The sequence below is a fragment of the Caretta caretta genome, chromosome 26, assembly GCF_965140235.1.
Source record: "Caretta caretta isolate rCarCar2 chromosome 26, rCarCar1.hap1, whole genome shotgun sequence".
NCBI lineage: Eukaryota > Metazoa > Chordata > Testudines > Cheloniidae > Caretta > Caretta caretta.
In genome coordinates this window covers 10,873,430-10,890,222 of record NC_134231.1, presented here as the reverse complement: position 1 = coordinate 10,890,222, position 16,793 = coordinate 10,873,430, and the positions used below count along the sequence as shown (strand labels likewise).

Sequence of the window (16,793 nt, the reverse complement as noted above, 5' to 3'; positions counted from 1 at the left end):
GCAGTGGTTGGGGCGCGAACCTAGGAGACCTGGCTTTAATTCTCTGCTCTAACATAGACCAGGTCTACACTGCATACTTACTTCGGTAGAACTCCGTCTCTCAGGGGTATGAAAAATCCACGCAGTGAGAGACCGAGTTATAGGGATCTTAACCCCCCGTGTAGACAGCGCTATGTCGGCAGGCGCGCGTCTCCTGCCGGCACAGCTCCCGCGTCTCACAGAGGTGGAGTAACTAAGCTGGCGGGAGAGCCCTCGCCCGTTGGCTTAAGGCATCTTCATCCGAATGCTGAACCAGTGCAGCGTTTGGTGTGTAGACCAGACCTGCCTGTAGCCTGCCTGTGTGATTTTGGGGAAGTCAATTAGCCTCCCTGTGCTTCAGGTCCCCATCTGTAAAATAAGGATAATAGCGGGAGCCGTATCAGGGCCATAGACAGGCTATAAAAATGTAGTGAAAACAGGATCGTTAGTTTGTAGATAGTTGCATCCACCGTGGGGTTTAACCTCCCATAACTACACTGAGGTGAAAACAACAGTGCTGTGACACCATTAGCTTTCTTTTCTTGCCTTCTTTTCTTTCCACCCTGAAACAAGAGCCAGCGTTCTGAGTTGTAATCCCAGCTCCGAACCCTGGACGTAGTTTGGGAGAGGAAGGGAGGGGTGTTGCCCCCCCCAAACTCAGGCAGGCATGGAATTTGCCCCCTCCCCCCTCCACGCATGGCCCCGTTGGCCTGACTGGAGCCCCCTCTCCAAATATAGTTGAAGTCAAACTATACCTATGCTCCTAATACTTCCTGCCCTCAAACACGCCAGAGCCACGCCTGGTGCAACTCAGAGTTGCATTGAAAGCTGTGAAGCGCTGCTGATTTACACCAGCTGAGAGCTGGCCCTTCAGATAACGTGTCTGCCGTCACTGACTCAGAATGGTGCTCCCACGTACCCACTTCCTGGCTGGTAGGAGGCTTAATTAGCATTACCCCTTGAAGATGAAAAGCACCCTGTACCAATTAGGGTAACCAGCCCAGTACACAGACATTAACTTGCACCGGGGGGAATGGGAAGCAAGCGCAGCTGTTTTCTAAAGACACGTTTAGAGGAAGGGAAAAAGTCCCTCACACAGTGTTATGATTCATTTGAGAATGGGACAGGTGGGTGGGGAGAGTTAGACTAGGACTCAATAGACCTAGGTTCAATTCCCTACTCTGCCACAGACTTCCTGTGTGACCCCGGGCACACCCCTTTAGTCTCTCTGTGTCTGTTTCCACATTGGTAAAACAGGGATCACAGCACTGCCCTACCTCCCAGGGGTTATATTTAATCTCCCAGGGTGAGGTTAAATACATGGCAGTGTGAGATATTACATGACCAGGGCTCTAAAGGTACTTTAGATAGAATGGCTTCATCCATTGTAAATTAAGGACCATGTACAAGAGTCAGCTTCGTGGTTAATTAGCCTGTCCTCTAGTAAGTCAGCATAACTGCATAGCTGCACTGTGCGCGCGATAAACGTCCTTATGCCATGTGCGGCCAAACGTCATCATTCAGAAATGTAAAGGGTTTTTAATTTACATTTCAGAGTTGATGAAACGCAAGCACTTCAGAGAACCAATGAATATTGTATTGTACCCTGCACCCATTTTTAAGCAGAAGAGCCACCGTCTCTTACAAGAGGAACAGCTGCAACATAAGCTTGGGGCAGACTTTTGTTTCTAATACATCTTGCAAAATCTCCCTTGGGAAAGGAGAAGAAATGGTCACTTATGTCACCGTGCAAAGGGCGGGGATGAGTCATGATTTGAACATGCAATCTGAATGTTAGCGCATAAGGAAGGTGCTCAGACACCATGGTGATGGACAGCAGCACAGAAGCCTGAGACAGTCCAGTCTAATTTAATGGGGCAAGTTGAATGGCATGTAAACAGCATAAATGGGGGGGGGGGAAAGCAAATTGCATTTCTCAATGTGAAATAACACAAGTTAGGACTTATGGAACCTCCCTCCAGGTCCAGCTAGCCAGCCCAAAACAAGGCATTACCGTAGTTACCTAGCTGTGCTCTTCCACAGCTCCTTGAGGCACTGTATGAAGGTAGGTTTAGCAGGTTGGTTATCTCCATGTTAAAGATGGGGGGAACTGAAGCACAGGGAGGGAAATCACTTGTCCAGGGCACACAGCAGACCAGTGGCAGAGAGAGGACTAGAACCTAAGTGTCTTAGCCCAGCCTTGTATTCCCTGCACCAAAACTTTCTCTGGGCCATTGTGAGCCCTGGGGTTTATTAAGTTTAAATGGACTCTCACGGTCCAAAAAATGGGTGTTGCTCCTGCCTTGCCCCAGTTGCGAGTCAGAAGAACTGGCCTCGCTGTACTGACCAACCAGTAGGGCTCATTTACAGAAGTTATTCTGGAATAGAAGTACTGTAGGACGTGCGTTTAAGGAACTAACTCCCTACGTGAACATACTTATTCCAGCCACTCACATGGTGCAGCTGTTCTGGCCAAGTTCTCCTGTAGATAAACCTTCAGCCTCTGAGAGGTGACAGGACTTGTATGGAGCCTCTCTTTAATACGCAAAGGATTTCTTAAATGTGTTAACCGGTAGGTGGGTTGGCACTAACTTCGCTCAGCCTCATCAAAGTGGGAAGTGATGATGGGTTGGGAAATCAAACAAGATCACAACTCAGCCTCTGCATCTTACATACGGAAAATACAGATGTTTGCAGTCCCCACCGTAGACGCAACTGCTGCAGATTACCCAAGGCTCTTCATTTGTGGCTTTAGTTTAAAATTTCCCAAGCGTCTCTGTTTATTACAAACATTAAAAAAAAGTGGAAGAAAATTGGTGCACACGAATTCCACAGATTTCTGAATAAAGATCAGGATTAATGTTGGGGGATGGGAAGATGGAAATAAAAGCGAGAGAAAAGCACCTGCAGAAAATAAAAACTGTTTCAAGCTGTTGTTTATTTCATGAATATTCATTTTGAGTGTGTGTGTGTGTGTCTTCCACTCCAGTGGTTCTCAGCCAGGGGTCCACGAGCAGCTTTCGGGGGGGTCAGCCAAAATAAACCAGAGACGAGGACGGCCTTAGAGTGGCGGGGGACCAGAAGAGAAAGCCAAAGCCTGAGTCCCACCACCCGGGCCCGAAGCTGAAGCCCAAGCAACTTTGCAAGGCCCCCTGTGGCCTGGGGCCCTGGACAACTGCACAGCGTGCAACCCCCTAACGCCAGCGGCTTTTAATCCATTGGATATGCAGAAAACCAGTTGTGGCATCAAAGGTCGGCCATGGAATTTTTATAGCACGTCCGGGAGGCCTCCAGAAGACACTACAGTGTCTCCTCACTTTACCAGATAGCCTGGTATTTACACGTACTTCTCCACAAACATCCACCTAATTGAATTTTTTTTTTTAAACCATAACCACTATTTTCATGTACGTGAATGGTGCAAATTCAGGTGAAAACTGGTAAAAAAAAAAAAACAAACAAACAACTTTTTGTTAAAAACCTGGGAATTTTTTTGGTAAAAACAGACAACAAAAAGCCTGAAGCTTCCTGCATCATGCGGGAGCCCACAAATCCTGCCTGCCACATCCTGGTCCAGGGAGCCAGCTCCACGCTCAGCAAGAGGTGCTTTGTGCAACAGGCCCGTGGAAAGGCAGTTACACAGATTCACCAGCTATTGCCTCTTATGGGGCGGAGCTGCTGTGGCCTCAGGACCACAGGAAAAGGTGTGTGGCTGGGGGAGAATGGGATTGCTTTCAGGGAGGATAGCTGGCTGCGTTGTTAATATACTGCCTTTCAGGAGTTGTTTCCAGCTCTGTGACAATATCTGTGCTTCAGTTCCTCCTCGATAAAGTGTATGTGTGTGTATATATGTGGAGGAATTATTTCTGATTATCTGTCTGGTCTAGTTGCACTGTAAGGCCCTGATCTCGAAAGGTATTTAGGCTCCTAACTTCCACAGATTTCAATGGGAGTTAAGCACCTTTGAAGATCTGGGCCTAAGCTCTCTGGGCACGGACTGTCTGTTGGACCCCCTGATCTTACTCAATGCCTCTGACATACAAGAAAGGAATTTAACCTCAGTCCCTACAGGGTCTAGCCTGGCTACCCATGGTTGCCATGGATGGATAGGAGGCAGGAAAAGGATTTAGCCCCTCTAATAGTGTGCTTAAGGAGAGCCAACATCCCCAGTGGAAAGTGCTGGTTCTGGATGATTTTATCCATTTAAGTGTCCGATCGCTGGGGAAATTTGGGGATGAGAAGCTTGGGTTCCTCTTATAAATAAAAATCACAAGAGAAGGTTTGAAACAGATGGGATCTTAAGTTACCAGAACAAAGCAGAGGTTACCCAACCCCTCCAAGGATTAGCTATTACATTTTGCCTGGACTGCTACAATACACCAGTGCCCTTTAAGGCACGATTAAACAGAGCTCCCTCCTCTGCCAGTGTTAATAACTTGGCCACAGATAGTAGAACTTACATATTTATTTAACAGTAACATACAGTATATAAATAGGGTAAATACTTTAAAATATACAATATATCACATTCTGACAGTCAATCAAAAAGGCAAATCTACATGTATTGCTAAAACATTGATCAAAAACAATGCACAGAGAAGTAAGCAGATGGCAGAGGACACCTCAGAGCTGGGGAACAGTAACCCAGAGGGAAAATTACTGTAGTACAAAAATGTGACTCTGGGTTTGGCTACAGGTGTCGGGAGGTATACAAGCCCTCATGATGACAGACGCATGCTGACTCCAATTTTAAAATGGTTGTCTCCCCCACCAAGTCTTGATGACCACCGTGGACGGTTTTTGCATGGTTACATCTATTTCCCAAGTCTACAGAACGAGCAGGAAAAAGATTTTTTGCAGGAAGATGGAGAATTCTCCCCTCTTTGCATACAGTGATTGCCTTGGCCTGCGTGCTTGTGGGAGTCCGATGCATGCACGAAACTAGGAGACCTGCCCTGATCCATGTGAAATCAAAGATTCCCAAAGGCCTCTGCAATGTACTTACTGGTGCTTCAGGTTTTTGTGGTGCTGTAGGATTTCCCACTGAAGTCAATGGCAAAAATCCCCCTCCCAATCAAATGGGAGCAGATCCTTAGGGCTAGATTCTGCTAATTAGGATTACTCAGAGTGAGTATAATCAAGTCCAGGGGGGTACACACAGGACAGATTCTACTGTGGAGTAAGGAACCACTCAACCCGAGTAAGCCTAGCAGAACCCGGACGATAATGAGGCTCTATGCTGTGCATTCTGTGCCACTCCTGGCCTTCTAGTCAAGATGGGTCTAATCCACAGCGTAACTTGGGCTGCAACTGGGGGTTGGAGAAGTCAGTTTCCAGTTGGAAACGCCAGCTAAACTGCTCCAAGCTTCCAAAGTGATTGGCAACCAGCGTGTGGCTGCTTAGAACCAAACACAGCCTACCTGTAGGCGTTTGCCCCAATTATTCAGGCATTTTAAATGCTGTTAACATTTACCAAACTTGCCCTCTTTTATTTCAGGCCTTTAATGGAAAGGCTACGATTACAGTCTATCCTCAGTACATGACGAACCTTCAACAGCCCCCTACTGCTTTCCTGTAGTATTCTGCACTTCTGATGCAAGGGGAGAAACCACCACCTGTGTGGCTCAGAAGTTCAGCATTCAGCCAATCAAATCTCCTGACTACAAACTGAACTCCAGCTCCTTGGCTCTATTCGGATAAGACAACACATGCCATGATCGACCATTCCTTCGCTGGAGAGCTAGGGTTTTAACATAAAAGAGCTCACATCTGCTCACATTTCAGATTAGAGGAGAACCCAACGCATACAGGCAGTAATGGAATTCTATCCCAAGGAGTGAGGTTTGCTAATTATAATGTCTCTGAATGGAAAGATAGATAGTACTAACAAAAGACAGCATAACCAAACTAAGTATCCTTGAGAGATGCACCACCCATAGTAAAAATGAGCCTGGCACCGGGCATTTTTGGGGAATTAAATGGATTTAAGCAAAACAGAGAAAACTGGATACTATGCTCATCAAAACGAATACCTGAAGACATTTGGTTCCAGCTGCTATCTCATTCATGGCTTGCTTATATTTTCATTTAGCTCAGACAAAGAATAGAAAGGAATTTTTCGAAGGATGTGCAGCTGAACTTGGTCAACTCATCAATATGTATTCAGAAGGACCAGTCATCCCTTGTTACCAGCCCGTTTCAGCTAGTACTCCCCAGCAACTGCCTACATTGTCACCTCCACTCACCATCGCTGACCACGTAGCATCCTCTAACCTTTGGCCTCTTAGCTCCTTGTACTCAACTATGTTACCTACCTACAATCATCTATGGAGACACCTCTCTCCAAGCAGAGGATTTTAGGCCCCTGGCTCTGCTTGTGGATGCAATGGATCCCCCTGTCCAACTGGTTGCAGGATCAGGGCCTCAGTCTCCAGCATTCCCCTCACGTATTAGAGCATTCTAAAAATCCCTTTACATTTATTTTGGGCATTTCATTTGACCTTGCTAGCAGGTAGTTTCAGAACCAGCCCATTTGTAGAGCTCTAAACAGACAGCAAGGAAGCCCTTTCACAGTTTTGCATTAATTCAGAGACCCAGAATGAGGAACGTTACACCTCCCCCTTAGCTTAGACAATCACAGAGCTGTTGCATCTGTTCCTCAACAACTTGTTCTGACACAGCAGCGACTTTGCTTTTGCAGTTTGTCTCCTTGTACAGCAAGCCGAGAGGACCTTCCCTTTAACCTAAGTACTCACAAAGCAGCTGCCACAGCATGCAGGTCACTTGCAGGGGCTCTTGATTTCGTACATTTCAGCTATAGGAAAAAGTTCTGGGGAGCTCCTTTATGAAAGTCTTGCCAAGGCAGCTCTGTTGTCAGCAGTGTGTTTCATGAGCGCTAGCTACACGCTAATCTTTCAAAGTCACTAAATCTAAGGGCTCACAAGAGCTGTGTTAGGACCAAGGTTAAACACTAGGTGAGGGAAGGACCTAGTCACCTGCACAACACACACAGATACACATGTTAAAGTTGCTGGACTCCAAAGTGCACTCTTAATATTCAGATTTACATCCTGATTTTGTTGACATGAGGCAAAATTAAAGTTTCTGGTCAAATCCTCCCTTATGCAGGCAAGAACCCAAACACTGTACTGTAACTTCAAGGTTTTTAAACCCTGGCTCACACATTAACTACTACCTCCTCTGTAGCCTTAGACAAGTCACTTACTCCACAAGTTTCTAAAAGTGGCCTCTCATTTTGGAGTGGCCAATTTGAACCACTTAGGGCAAACTACCAGCATACAGAGGGTTAAGAAGGTCATTGCTTAGAAGCTAGACAATAGTATAACTTGCATTCACTCTGTTGCAGTGCAGTTACTATGCACAGGCTGAAATTCTCTGGCTGGTAAACCTGTTTCAGAGCCAATTTCAACTATGATCCAAACTATAGAGCTCTGCGCTGCATATGGGGGGCAGGGAGGAGAAATATAGGGCTTTTAATAAAACCAATGGATCAGTGCAATGAAGACAGGCTGCACCACAGAGCTTATGCAAAACAGAGGATTCCATCCTTCTGGTACGCAACTTTCTGTACAGCATATACAGGGTGTTAGCCCATAGTCCCTTGGATGTTAAACCAGTGTAATTATTGTACACTTCCAATAAACCATGCTGTACACTTACCGCAACATGAGAATTGCTGAGTAAGAGCAGTCATACGCAGGACACTAACAAGTAACAGCACTTATGAGTGCCTTTACACACAGAATTAATTTATCAGGATACCTGACAGGTCTGAAGGTTCGTTTTACTTCACTTCAAGGTTGAAGAGGGGGCAGAAGTAGAGAAAACGTACGAACCCAGGTTTGAAAAACTGCACTCGGCCTAGTTCAGAAAGGTGGATGGCTATTCCTATCTCACAGAAGTATGCAGACACTCGAGAACATAGTATGCCCTCCAGTGTTCACAGTCAGTATTAAAACAGCCCAACGTCAAGAAAACTCCAAATCCTATAATTTAAAATCATAAGCTTCCTCAAAAAAAGTACACCTAATAATTGTAAAAAAGTATGAAGATGTAGAACAGATGCCGGGGGAGGACCAAATTCTTACATGAAAACAGGTGAAAGTGTGTTTTTTCTGTAGATCACTACATTGTAATCTCATTTAATACACAGTACTGTAGGTCCACGTGATAACTTGTTTATGAACATCTGCTCAAACAGTTTAGTATGCAGGAATTCCAGAAGATATTGGTATCAGACAAGAAGTATCCAAAAGAGAAGAAACTCTTGTTTTGCCAGGTGATAACCCCCCCAAAAAAACCTAAGGGAAGAAAGGTTTAAAAACAACCTCCTAAATCTCCTTTGAAACCAAATTAAGGGTCCGAATGTAATGCCTTTAAGTCAAAGTCAAGACTCCCAAGGATTTCAGTAGACACGGCACTGGGCTCTAAGCCTACAGTTCAGGAAAGCATTTGCTTAAAAATTAAGCAAAAATGCTTCAATACTACCCTAAATTGGGACCATAGAAACAGGCAAGTCCTGCAATGTGCTGAGCACCCTCACCGGGAGCGAAGGATGTCTTGCATGGTGCAGAGTCCGACCCTTAAACTGCATGTCACCTGGGCTCTGCTTTAATATTCTCTCAGCACCATTTTGCTTTTGATCAAATATTTGTTTGTGTAGCACCGCAGATGCGAATCTCTGCCCTCCGGAACTCTAGTACAGGGAGAGGAGGAAGCGGCTGCTCTCAAGATAAAAATACGCCAGAGGTATGTGGAAGCAGTGGTGGCATGAGACTATGGAGTAAAGCATACAGAATGATCTCAGGGACTTTAGGTTAGCCAGCTTCAAATATAGATCTGTGTTGAAGACATAGGACAGTGACTTGCTTTCAAGACACGAACAGCAGCATTTCTATATTATCTTTCCCGGTCAATTGTTCCCCAGGTTCAACAAATAAGTAAAATCTATTTCTCATCACAGCCTGGCTCACACACAAACTATGGAGAGAAGTCACAGTAAAACAGAGTTCCCTGATACATGACAATGTTAATACAACCCACTACTAAAATGAATTTTTGTGTTGTTACATCACAAATCATCATTCTGACCCTTGGAAACCTCTGAAGTCCGTTAGATTGTGTTTCCATTTATTTATTTATTTATTTACTTACTTTATTTTTAAAAAATTATGGTATGTTTGAAGTCAAGAAATAGAGGGAAATACCTGGAAAACAATTACATGTTTCCAAATGTTAAGTGCAACATACATAAAACAAGACTGAGTCAGTGAAGGAGAAAGGAGAGAAGCCTGGAAAGCTGACCAAACCCAGACCATGGTAAACTCAGTAGCATGATGTCTCGAACTCAAGTCATCCATCGTTGGCAGACATGATCCCTGAAAGAAAAAACGAAGCAAAAAAAAAACCAAACAACCCTCCCCACACCAGAAAAGAAAACCCACCACAACAGCAGAACCAGCTGGGTACTATGCTCTCTGGACTTCCAAATGGGAAAATAAAGTTCTGTGAGTGATAGCTCTCCAAACAGCTAAAATATCAGGGTGTGGTATCTCCTACTCTTGAGAGACGTTTTCATGCTTCAGTATTTAAAAAAATATATATATTATGCTCTGGGTGGAAAAGAAGCCATGAAAAAGTGAACAAATAATTTTTTAAAAGCTTGTTCTTACTCAGGATTTCTTAAATAAAACTGGAATGCTTTTTAAAATAAGTTATTTGATTCACCTTAGAGGCAACCTGAACCTCTCACATTCCCCTTTCTGTATTCTTGTCCCTGATGTAAAGATTAGTTGGGTCTATTTTTGTTTAAATGGCACAGTAAAAATGTGGGTTTAAAATCGACTTTGTTAAATATTTGCTGGAGTTGGGGAAATGTGGGAGGTACAACAAAGATGGCAAGTCGAAGCGTATGCACGTGTCTTCTTGTGTGGACCTTATGTAGCAGGATTAGAGCAAACATTTCTTTCAGATTTGTTGAGCTTTTTGTTCTCTACCTGCAAGAAGTTCTATGCACACCCAGGCTATGGCTATACTAGGGAAATGAAGACCCAAATTCATCAATGCAGCTACCACCAGTGGATAATTACAGGTCCCCAATTTCCCTAGCCTACATACAGGGATACACAAGGTTGCAAAAAAACCAGTGCCCTCTCTATTCCACTGACAGAGTTGCATGGCTTCCAATTTTCTTAGTATAGACACAGCCTGGCAGGGTTAGAGGATACTGATGTAAAAGTGCCCGTGTCTCATCTTCACTAGAGCTTACACTCCTGGAGCTGCACCCGGGCAGAAAAAAGCATACACACATCCCCTAGGAGTCGTGAAGTCAAGTTCTGCCCATACACATTGAAGACAAGAGTTGCCACGCAGATCCGAGAGGACATCTTCGCCCTACGGTCCCTTCAGTTCTTGATTTCTTTCCATCTAGAAGCTCCACTTTGCTTATTTTAACCAAAGCCATATAAATACATATTATAAAAAACCCCAAAACCCCACAAATGCAAACATTTACAAGGAAAGAAAAAAACAACAGTGAAACGAGGCCTTGTTATTGTCTTAGGTCAGGCGAGCTTGGATTTCCTTGGGGGACTTGCCCTCTTTTTCTGTCCTGTTCCAACTGCCTGGATGCCTATGCGTCCTCAGAATTGGCCAACATACCCTTATCAACAAGGTGTGCCTTTAACGTGTTGAAGATGTGGACCTGCTGGTCTGGCCGCAGAGCTAAAAGCTGCTGGATCAGTTTGCTTGGGTTAGGACCCCTGCAACAAACCAAAGAAAGAACTGTTTGCAATGAATCCTAACTCCAGGATCTGGTCGTCTGGGCTCAAATTCAGCAAAGCATGTGCCTAACTTCAAGCATCCCCATCCCTCAGCATTTCACAAGGGAGACAAGCCTCATTCACCCGCCTCCATTTTACAGGTGAGGAAAGAGAGACACAAGTGAAATGTAAATAGTCTTTAATTTCCGATCAATGGCAGAAATTATTCTCCCCCTCCATTAGAAGGGCCCCATAAATCCAAAAATCTACATAAATTCAAATAAAACCACAAAATATCCCTCCAGACCAGTGTTTTTCCTTTCCATTCAGTTATAAAGCTATCTGCCAAGGCCCAAACGAATGGGAAAGAGTTATTCCTTAGTATATGCTCTGTTGAGCCCAAAAGGAGAAGGGAAGCAGGGATCAGTGGCTAGGACACAGGACTGAAGCTCAGGAAACACAGATGCTATTCCAGGCTCTGCCACCTGCCTGCCGTGTGACCTTGGGCGAGACACAGTCTCCCAGTCTCTTTCCCCTCCTGCCCAGTGTCCTGTGCATTTAGAGTTAAGGTCTTCGGGGCTGCTCAGTTGCGGCCGCTAAGTGCTGCCGTGAAGCAATAAATAATACCTGATAAAACTTGCAATGTACACGTTGACAAAGGTAGCCATCAGGTACTGACAGTCAAAGCGATCCATGATCCCGCCATGCCCTGGGATTGTGTTGGCAAAGTCCTGTGCAATCAGAAGAGTTTCACTGAGGTCCGCCAAATGCCCGTTATTCACATTTACTGCACACACGTAGCATGGACGCCCTGCGTGACACTGCATTCTCCCCCAGAACATCTGCTGATAGCACTAAACGCAGCCGGACTGAGGAGGGTGTTCATCACGCCTCCCCAAAGTTACTTTTTCACCCAGCAATACTTCTCGCACAAAAGCGCGCGACATCTGGACTGAGGAGCAGGAAATTCCACAGAGGTTGAAGTTGTATCATCTAAAACCCTGCCCCACTGAGCATCCTGTATTTTAAGGTTTACAAGGTTTATATTTACATATAAAAGACCCTATGTATGGGCAATGTGTTGGAGAAAGCTTCAGCTCGTGGAATTTCCTGACCTGCAGGTACTGAGTTTCTCAGCCTCAATGCTGTATCAACGCTCATTTTAGCACTTCACCGTTGTACTTCATTAACCCATCTTTACTCCACATGAGAAGAGCCCTCCTCCTTCCCCTCAATATGGACAGAAGCCTCCTCCAACCCCACCATCCTCTGACCTACGGCATTGTTTACGGTGGTGACAATAAAATGCGTTCGGTATCAGACAGCAGGTGCATCGGAAGCTGACTATGCATACCCTACCTTGATTTTGAAGGCTCTCTTAAACCCACTAGCAAAGAATCCTCCGAAGGGCCCGATGAGGGAAGCAAAGGTGGAGAGGGCGATGCTGTGGATCTGGAAGGGATACATCCGGACTGTTTTCTGCAGACAAGGACAAAGTGGGAAAAGAATCAGAGAAACGCATTGGGCTCCATTGCAATCTATCCTAACCCTGCCTTCCTGGAGTCCAAGGTCAAGATTTTCAAGTGACTAGTGACTTTGGAAGGCCAACTCGAGGTGCCAGATTTTCAGAAAGCACTGTGCATCTGCCCTCAAACTCAGGCCCCTTCAAGGCACTTCAAGTTGGGCACCCGAAGTCTGTAGTTGCTTTCAGAAACCTTGACCTGGGTGTTGATCACCTCTATTTAAACCCAAATCTGCAAAGACAAATCTCAGACGCAGACTGTCCCACAAGTCATCCCTGCTTGACATCAGAGCAAAGCCACGGATGTATCTGGCCCATTTTGTCACGGTTTCCTTGTATTTCCCCGTCTGTCCATACCCATCTGTCGTCTCTTGTCTCATACTTAGGTTGTAAGTGGCTTGGGGCATGGATTGCATTTGTTCTGTGTATGTCCAGTGCCTAGCACTATGGGGCCTTGGTCTATGAGAGCAATGCACTGCATTCTCTGTAATTGTCTCTCTATTTTGCTAGATCACTTCATTTGCAGGAGGAGCCCTTTCTTACTTCACAGAAAGTCGAGCTGGAAGAGACCTTTCTTGTCCACCTCGAGCAGGGTAAGATTGTTCCCTACAGTATGTTCTCCTGGGCTCTGTCCAATTTAGTCTTAAGCAACTTAAGAAATCTGGCTTCCACCAATTCCCTTGGGAGATTATTCCTTGGTTTAACCAGTCTCGCCATTAGGGGAACATCTCCGGAAATAAAGTTTTCCTTGATCAGTTTCATCCAGTTACCTCTTGCTGCATTCCTTCGTAGTACCTTAAACTAATCCCCTCCCTCCTGGGCATTTCCAGCCCAGTTAATGTACCCCTTTTTAATGGCTATTGCCAAGCTAGGCATAACTGAGAGTGCACATTCAGAGTCCTACCCAGCGAACGACAGACTGAATCACCAGGGGGATGTTATATTCTTGTAGCTGGAACAGCTCAGATGGCTCGCAATCCACAGTGAAGCTGTTGGAGTCGTTATTGAATTCCACAGGACAGGTGAAGCACCGGTATCCAGACATCAAGTACGACAGCTTGGTTGTGGGAAGCAGAAAAGGCGAGTCAAGAGAAACCAAGAACAGAGGCAGCTTAAAATTCACACCTTTGCTCGGCTGGCTATTGGGAGGGTGGGCGTTAGGCTGTGGAACTCCCTCCCCAGCTCTCCCAGCTGCTGAAAGAGTTTTTGCTACGGCCATTCGTGGCCCCATAGTTATTGCTGTCCCTCCTTCTCATCCTCGATTGCTCCCTTCCTAAGCACCCTCATTTTTCTCCTTCCCCTTCACTTCTGAATGTTACTTTTTTCCGCTAAATGTCCTTCAATCTGTTTTTATGTTGCAACGTGTTAAAATACTGCAATGCACCAATAGTAGAAAAGACAGATGGGGGCATGCATCCCCCTCATCAGATGGCTCTGATACAAGCCTTACCCATTCACCTCAACTCCGGAAGGCGTAATGACACCCTCTAAGAGAGAGAGCTGAGATTCAGGGCTGTGAGTCAGCCACATCCTTGGTTCAGTAAGAAGCTTACTCTCTTGCAAAGCATTAAGTTGGCTAGAGGCTTGGTAAGCGGCTTCTTTTCATATACATCAGCTTGGAAGGCAGCAATCAGAGTAACTGTACGATCAAGATAGAGCAGACAGCACCATCCAGCCAACATGCATTAATGAAATCCTTCCTTAACAGATCACAACAGCCTGACAAATTGGGACAGTCCTTGGACTTTTCAGTCTTCAGCTGAATTACCCAGCTCTCTCCGGGCTTTCTGCAACTGCACAGATATTAAATGTGGACTTATCCCCTCTCCCCACCTCCAAAAAGTCCCCCGGGGGACCAGAGCCCTGAGCTCCCCACACAACCTTGAGGCAGATACCACAGAAATGTAGCAGAGCAATCACTGCAGAGGATCCAAAATGCTTTGCCAACACTACAGCACCCACTGAAACGTTGCAGCCTCTGGCATGCACACCGGTAGTAGGCAAAGAGGGGACATCTAAGCCTAGGACACGAGGGCCAAAACACTGTTGTTACAAAGAGCGCCATGGCAAATCACTAGTGTCCAAGCAGAGCAGACTGCTTCCTCTGCCACCCTGGCCTCTACCTGTACAGCTTGTGTAGCACTGGGAAATCCCTTGGAGTTTGGGTGCTACAGGTCTGAGAATATCAAGGGCCACGGGAGAGGAAGCGATTTCTCAGCAGTGGGTTTGACACCTCCTCACTGGAAGGCACAACAAGTCAGTTTAAAGCCCACTGTAAAACTTCAGATGACAACTTGCGTGGAAGAGAGCACAAAGCTCACGTGTGTTCCTTAGCCGTGGCTGACAGATTGCACTGGTGTGTCTTATTATGGAGAGAGAGCCAATTAAATGCCATGGTGAGGTACCTACCAGCAGTCCAAACAGAACAGTGGCAAAGAACCCGCCAATAAAACCCTCCCAGGTCTTCTTTGGGGAAAGCTGCAGATACAAGAAAGAGAACATATTAAAAAATACCCTCAAGGCCTACCCCAAATAGCTCTGCAAAGCCAACACCCACCTCCCACAGAAGTTAAATGGCAAACAATATCCCCAGCTCATGATTTCCAAGGGGGTAACGGCCAACACATGAAGACTGTGGGGCAGATCCTTTCACTTGCTCTCACCCTAACAAGGCCAAGTTCCTAGAGGAAGGGGAAGCAGGCAAGCATCCTGCCTTGCAGCCCCCAGGCAGAGCAGTGGCCAGAATACACTGCCTCTATTTAAAAGCATTTAATATAATCTTAGCAAGGTAAGTAACTGAAACGTTACAACTTCAGGTTATTGGTCAAATATAGAGACACACACAGCCTCATTTCAGCCATTAAAAAAAATAAAAGGCCCATAAAGGGAACGGTTATTAGTCTCTGGGATACTCAACCCACTTAATTAACAGCATCCCTAGGAAAGGTTAGCTGATTAACAGCATCCCTAGAAAAGGTTAGCTTAAGGATTTTATGGTTTAGCCCAAAAGGAAAAAAAAATATAGAGGAAGTTTTTCATTACAGTACATAATTCGGTACCATTAGTTTGACATTTTCTCATCACTAAGGAACGCCGTTCTCAATGCCGACTGTGCATTTAGTCTAGAATTGTTCTCACTGGCTTTTTCAAGTCAAATATTCAATAACTCCAGCTTGCATATGCTGCAATAAAGAAGAGCTATTTCTAAACTACCTCCTCCGATATGTAGTTGGCAAGCGCACGCCACAAGGAAGCGTCCATGCTCCCAAAGAACTTCACCAGATAACTAAACCAAACCTTTGTAGGAAACAGTGTCTTTTAACCATTAGTATGCAGAGCTTGGGATGGGGACAGAATTTAAATAATCAGTAGACATTGGATCAGGATCTAAAGAGGTACAATACAGCACAAATGAGACACAAAAAAAGAGTCTTTTGAAAGAGTCTTTTCAAACAACGATGGACAGGTGGAAAGTTTTTAGGCTGGGACCCAAATGCAAAGGCTTTAGCTTCACCACCCTGATCGATTCTCCAGTCTTGGGTCAAAGGCTCCATAGAGAAACAGAGCCTGAAGACAGGGTTTTGCACAGCTGACAAACCTTGATGAGTGGGGTGCGGCCAAAGAAAAACCCAAACATATAGGCCATGATGTCATTGCAGATCACACATGAAATCGGGACAATGAACCTAGAAGGAAGGGGAGAGAAGCCATTCATAACTGGCACTTTTGAAGTCATTGGAAGCTTAACTGCAATAGGTTATCCAAGCGGGCACTACCTGAACGTGGGCGAGTCTGGCTACACCGTGTCAGACTGACACTACTGTAAAAGCCCAGGTGTCATTAGCCCCAAGGCCCTCGCCAGCTGTCAGATCAGCTCTATGAATTCCCCCTTGCTGTGTTCTGTGCTTGCTCTAACATGCCGTGGGCTGTTAAACAGTCACCGTGATTAACCCCAGAAGCATTTCAGGGGTGAGCCAGGTGCTCTGCCGTTTGTAAAGCACTTGAGAATGCTTCAGATTGCACACCATATAGTGTGCTACGAGCACTGTAAAGTTTTCATTGTTGCTGATATAAGGACCAAGGCGGTTAAGGATATTGGGCTGAATCCTCCACATTGGGCACCAACCAACAAACTGCCAAAGGGGGCTGGTTATTAAAGCCACTTTTCTACCCTCTTCCAACCACGCTCCCTTCCTAACGCGTTAACCTGGTGGCTGCTTTAAGTTACGCTGGCGGCAGCTGTGTCCCAGGGACCCCCTCACCAGGCACAACTGGCTGGCGTGCATGCTCTCCGCACCCACCCCCTATTCGAGTTCGGGTGACAAAGGCAGCTAAGCTACTTTCTGCCATCTGTGGGACTCCTCACTGCCAGAGGAATACGCAGCTGCCCCGTTAGAGTGGCTTTCTGGCTGCACTAACTGAGCAGCGCAAAGCAATCCGAAAAGGGCCCGGCTCATTGTTTGGCTTTCTTA

At 45.6% G+C, this 16,793-nt stretch overlaps 1 protein-coding gene across 4 annotated transcripts in view; it reads right to left on the bottom strand.

The window, feature by feature from the left end:
• Window positions 1–4,468: 4,468 nt before the first annotated feature.
• Window positions 4,469–16,793, bottom strand: part of CDS2 (CDP-diacylglycerol synthase 2) — a 44,513-nt gene continuing 32,188 nt past the window's right edge. For all 4 annotated transcript variants that reach the window (XM_075123493.1, XM_048829100.2, XM_048829097.2 and 1 more), the window contains 6 exons: window positions 15,920–16,007; window positions 14,731–14,799; window positions 13,226–13,378; window positions 12,159–12,278; window positions 11,427–11,530; window positions 4,469–10,799 (listed from right to left, as the gene is read on the bottom strand). In XM_075123493.1, the coding sequence (XP_074979594.1) occupies window positions 10,670–10,799; window positions 11,427–11,530; window positions 12,159–12,278; window positions 13,226–13,378; window positions 14,731–14,799; window positions 15,920–16,007 (664 nt within the window). In that variant the 3' untranslated portion in view covers window positions 4,469–10,669. The remainder of the gene's footprint in view (window positions 10,800–11,426; window positions 11,531–12,158; window positions 12,279–13,225; window positions 13,379–14,730; window positions 14,800–15,919; window positions 16,008–16,793) is intronic.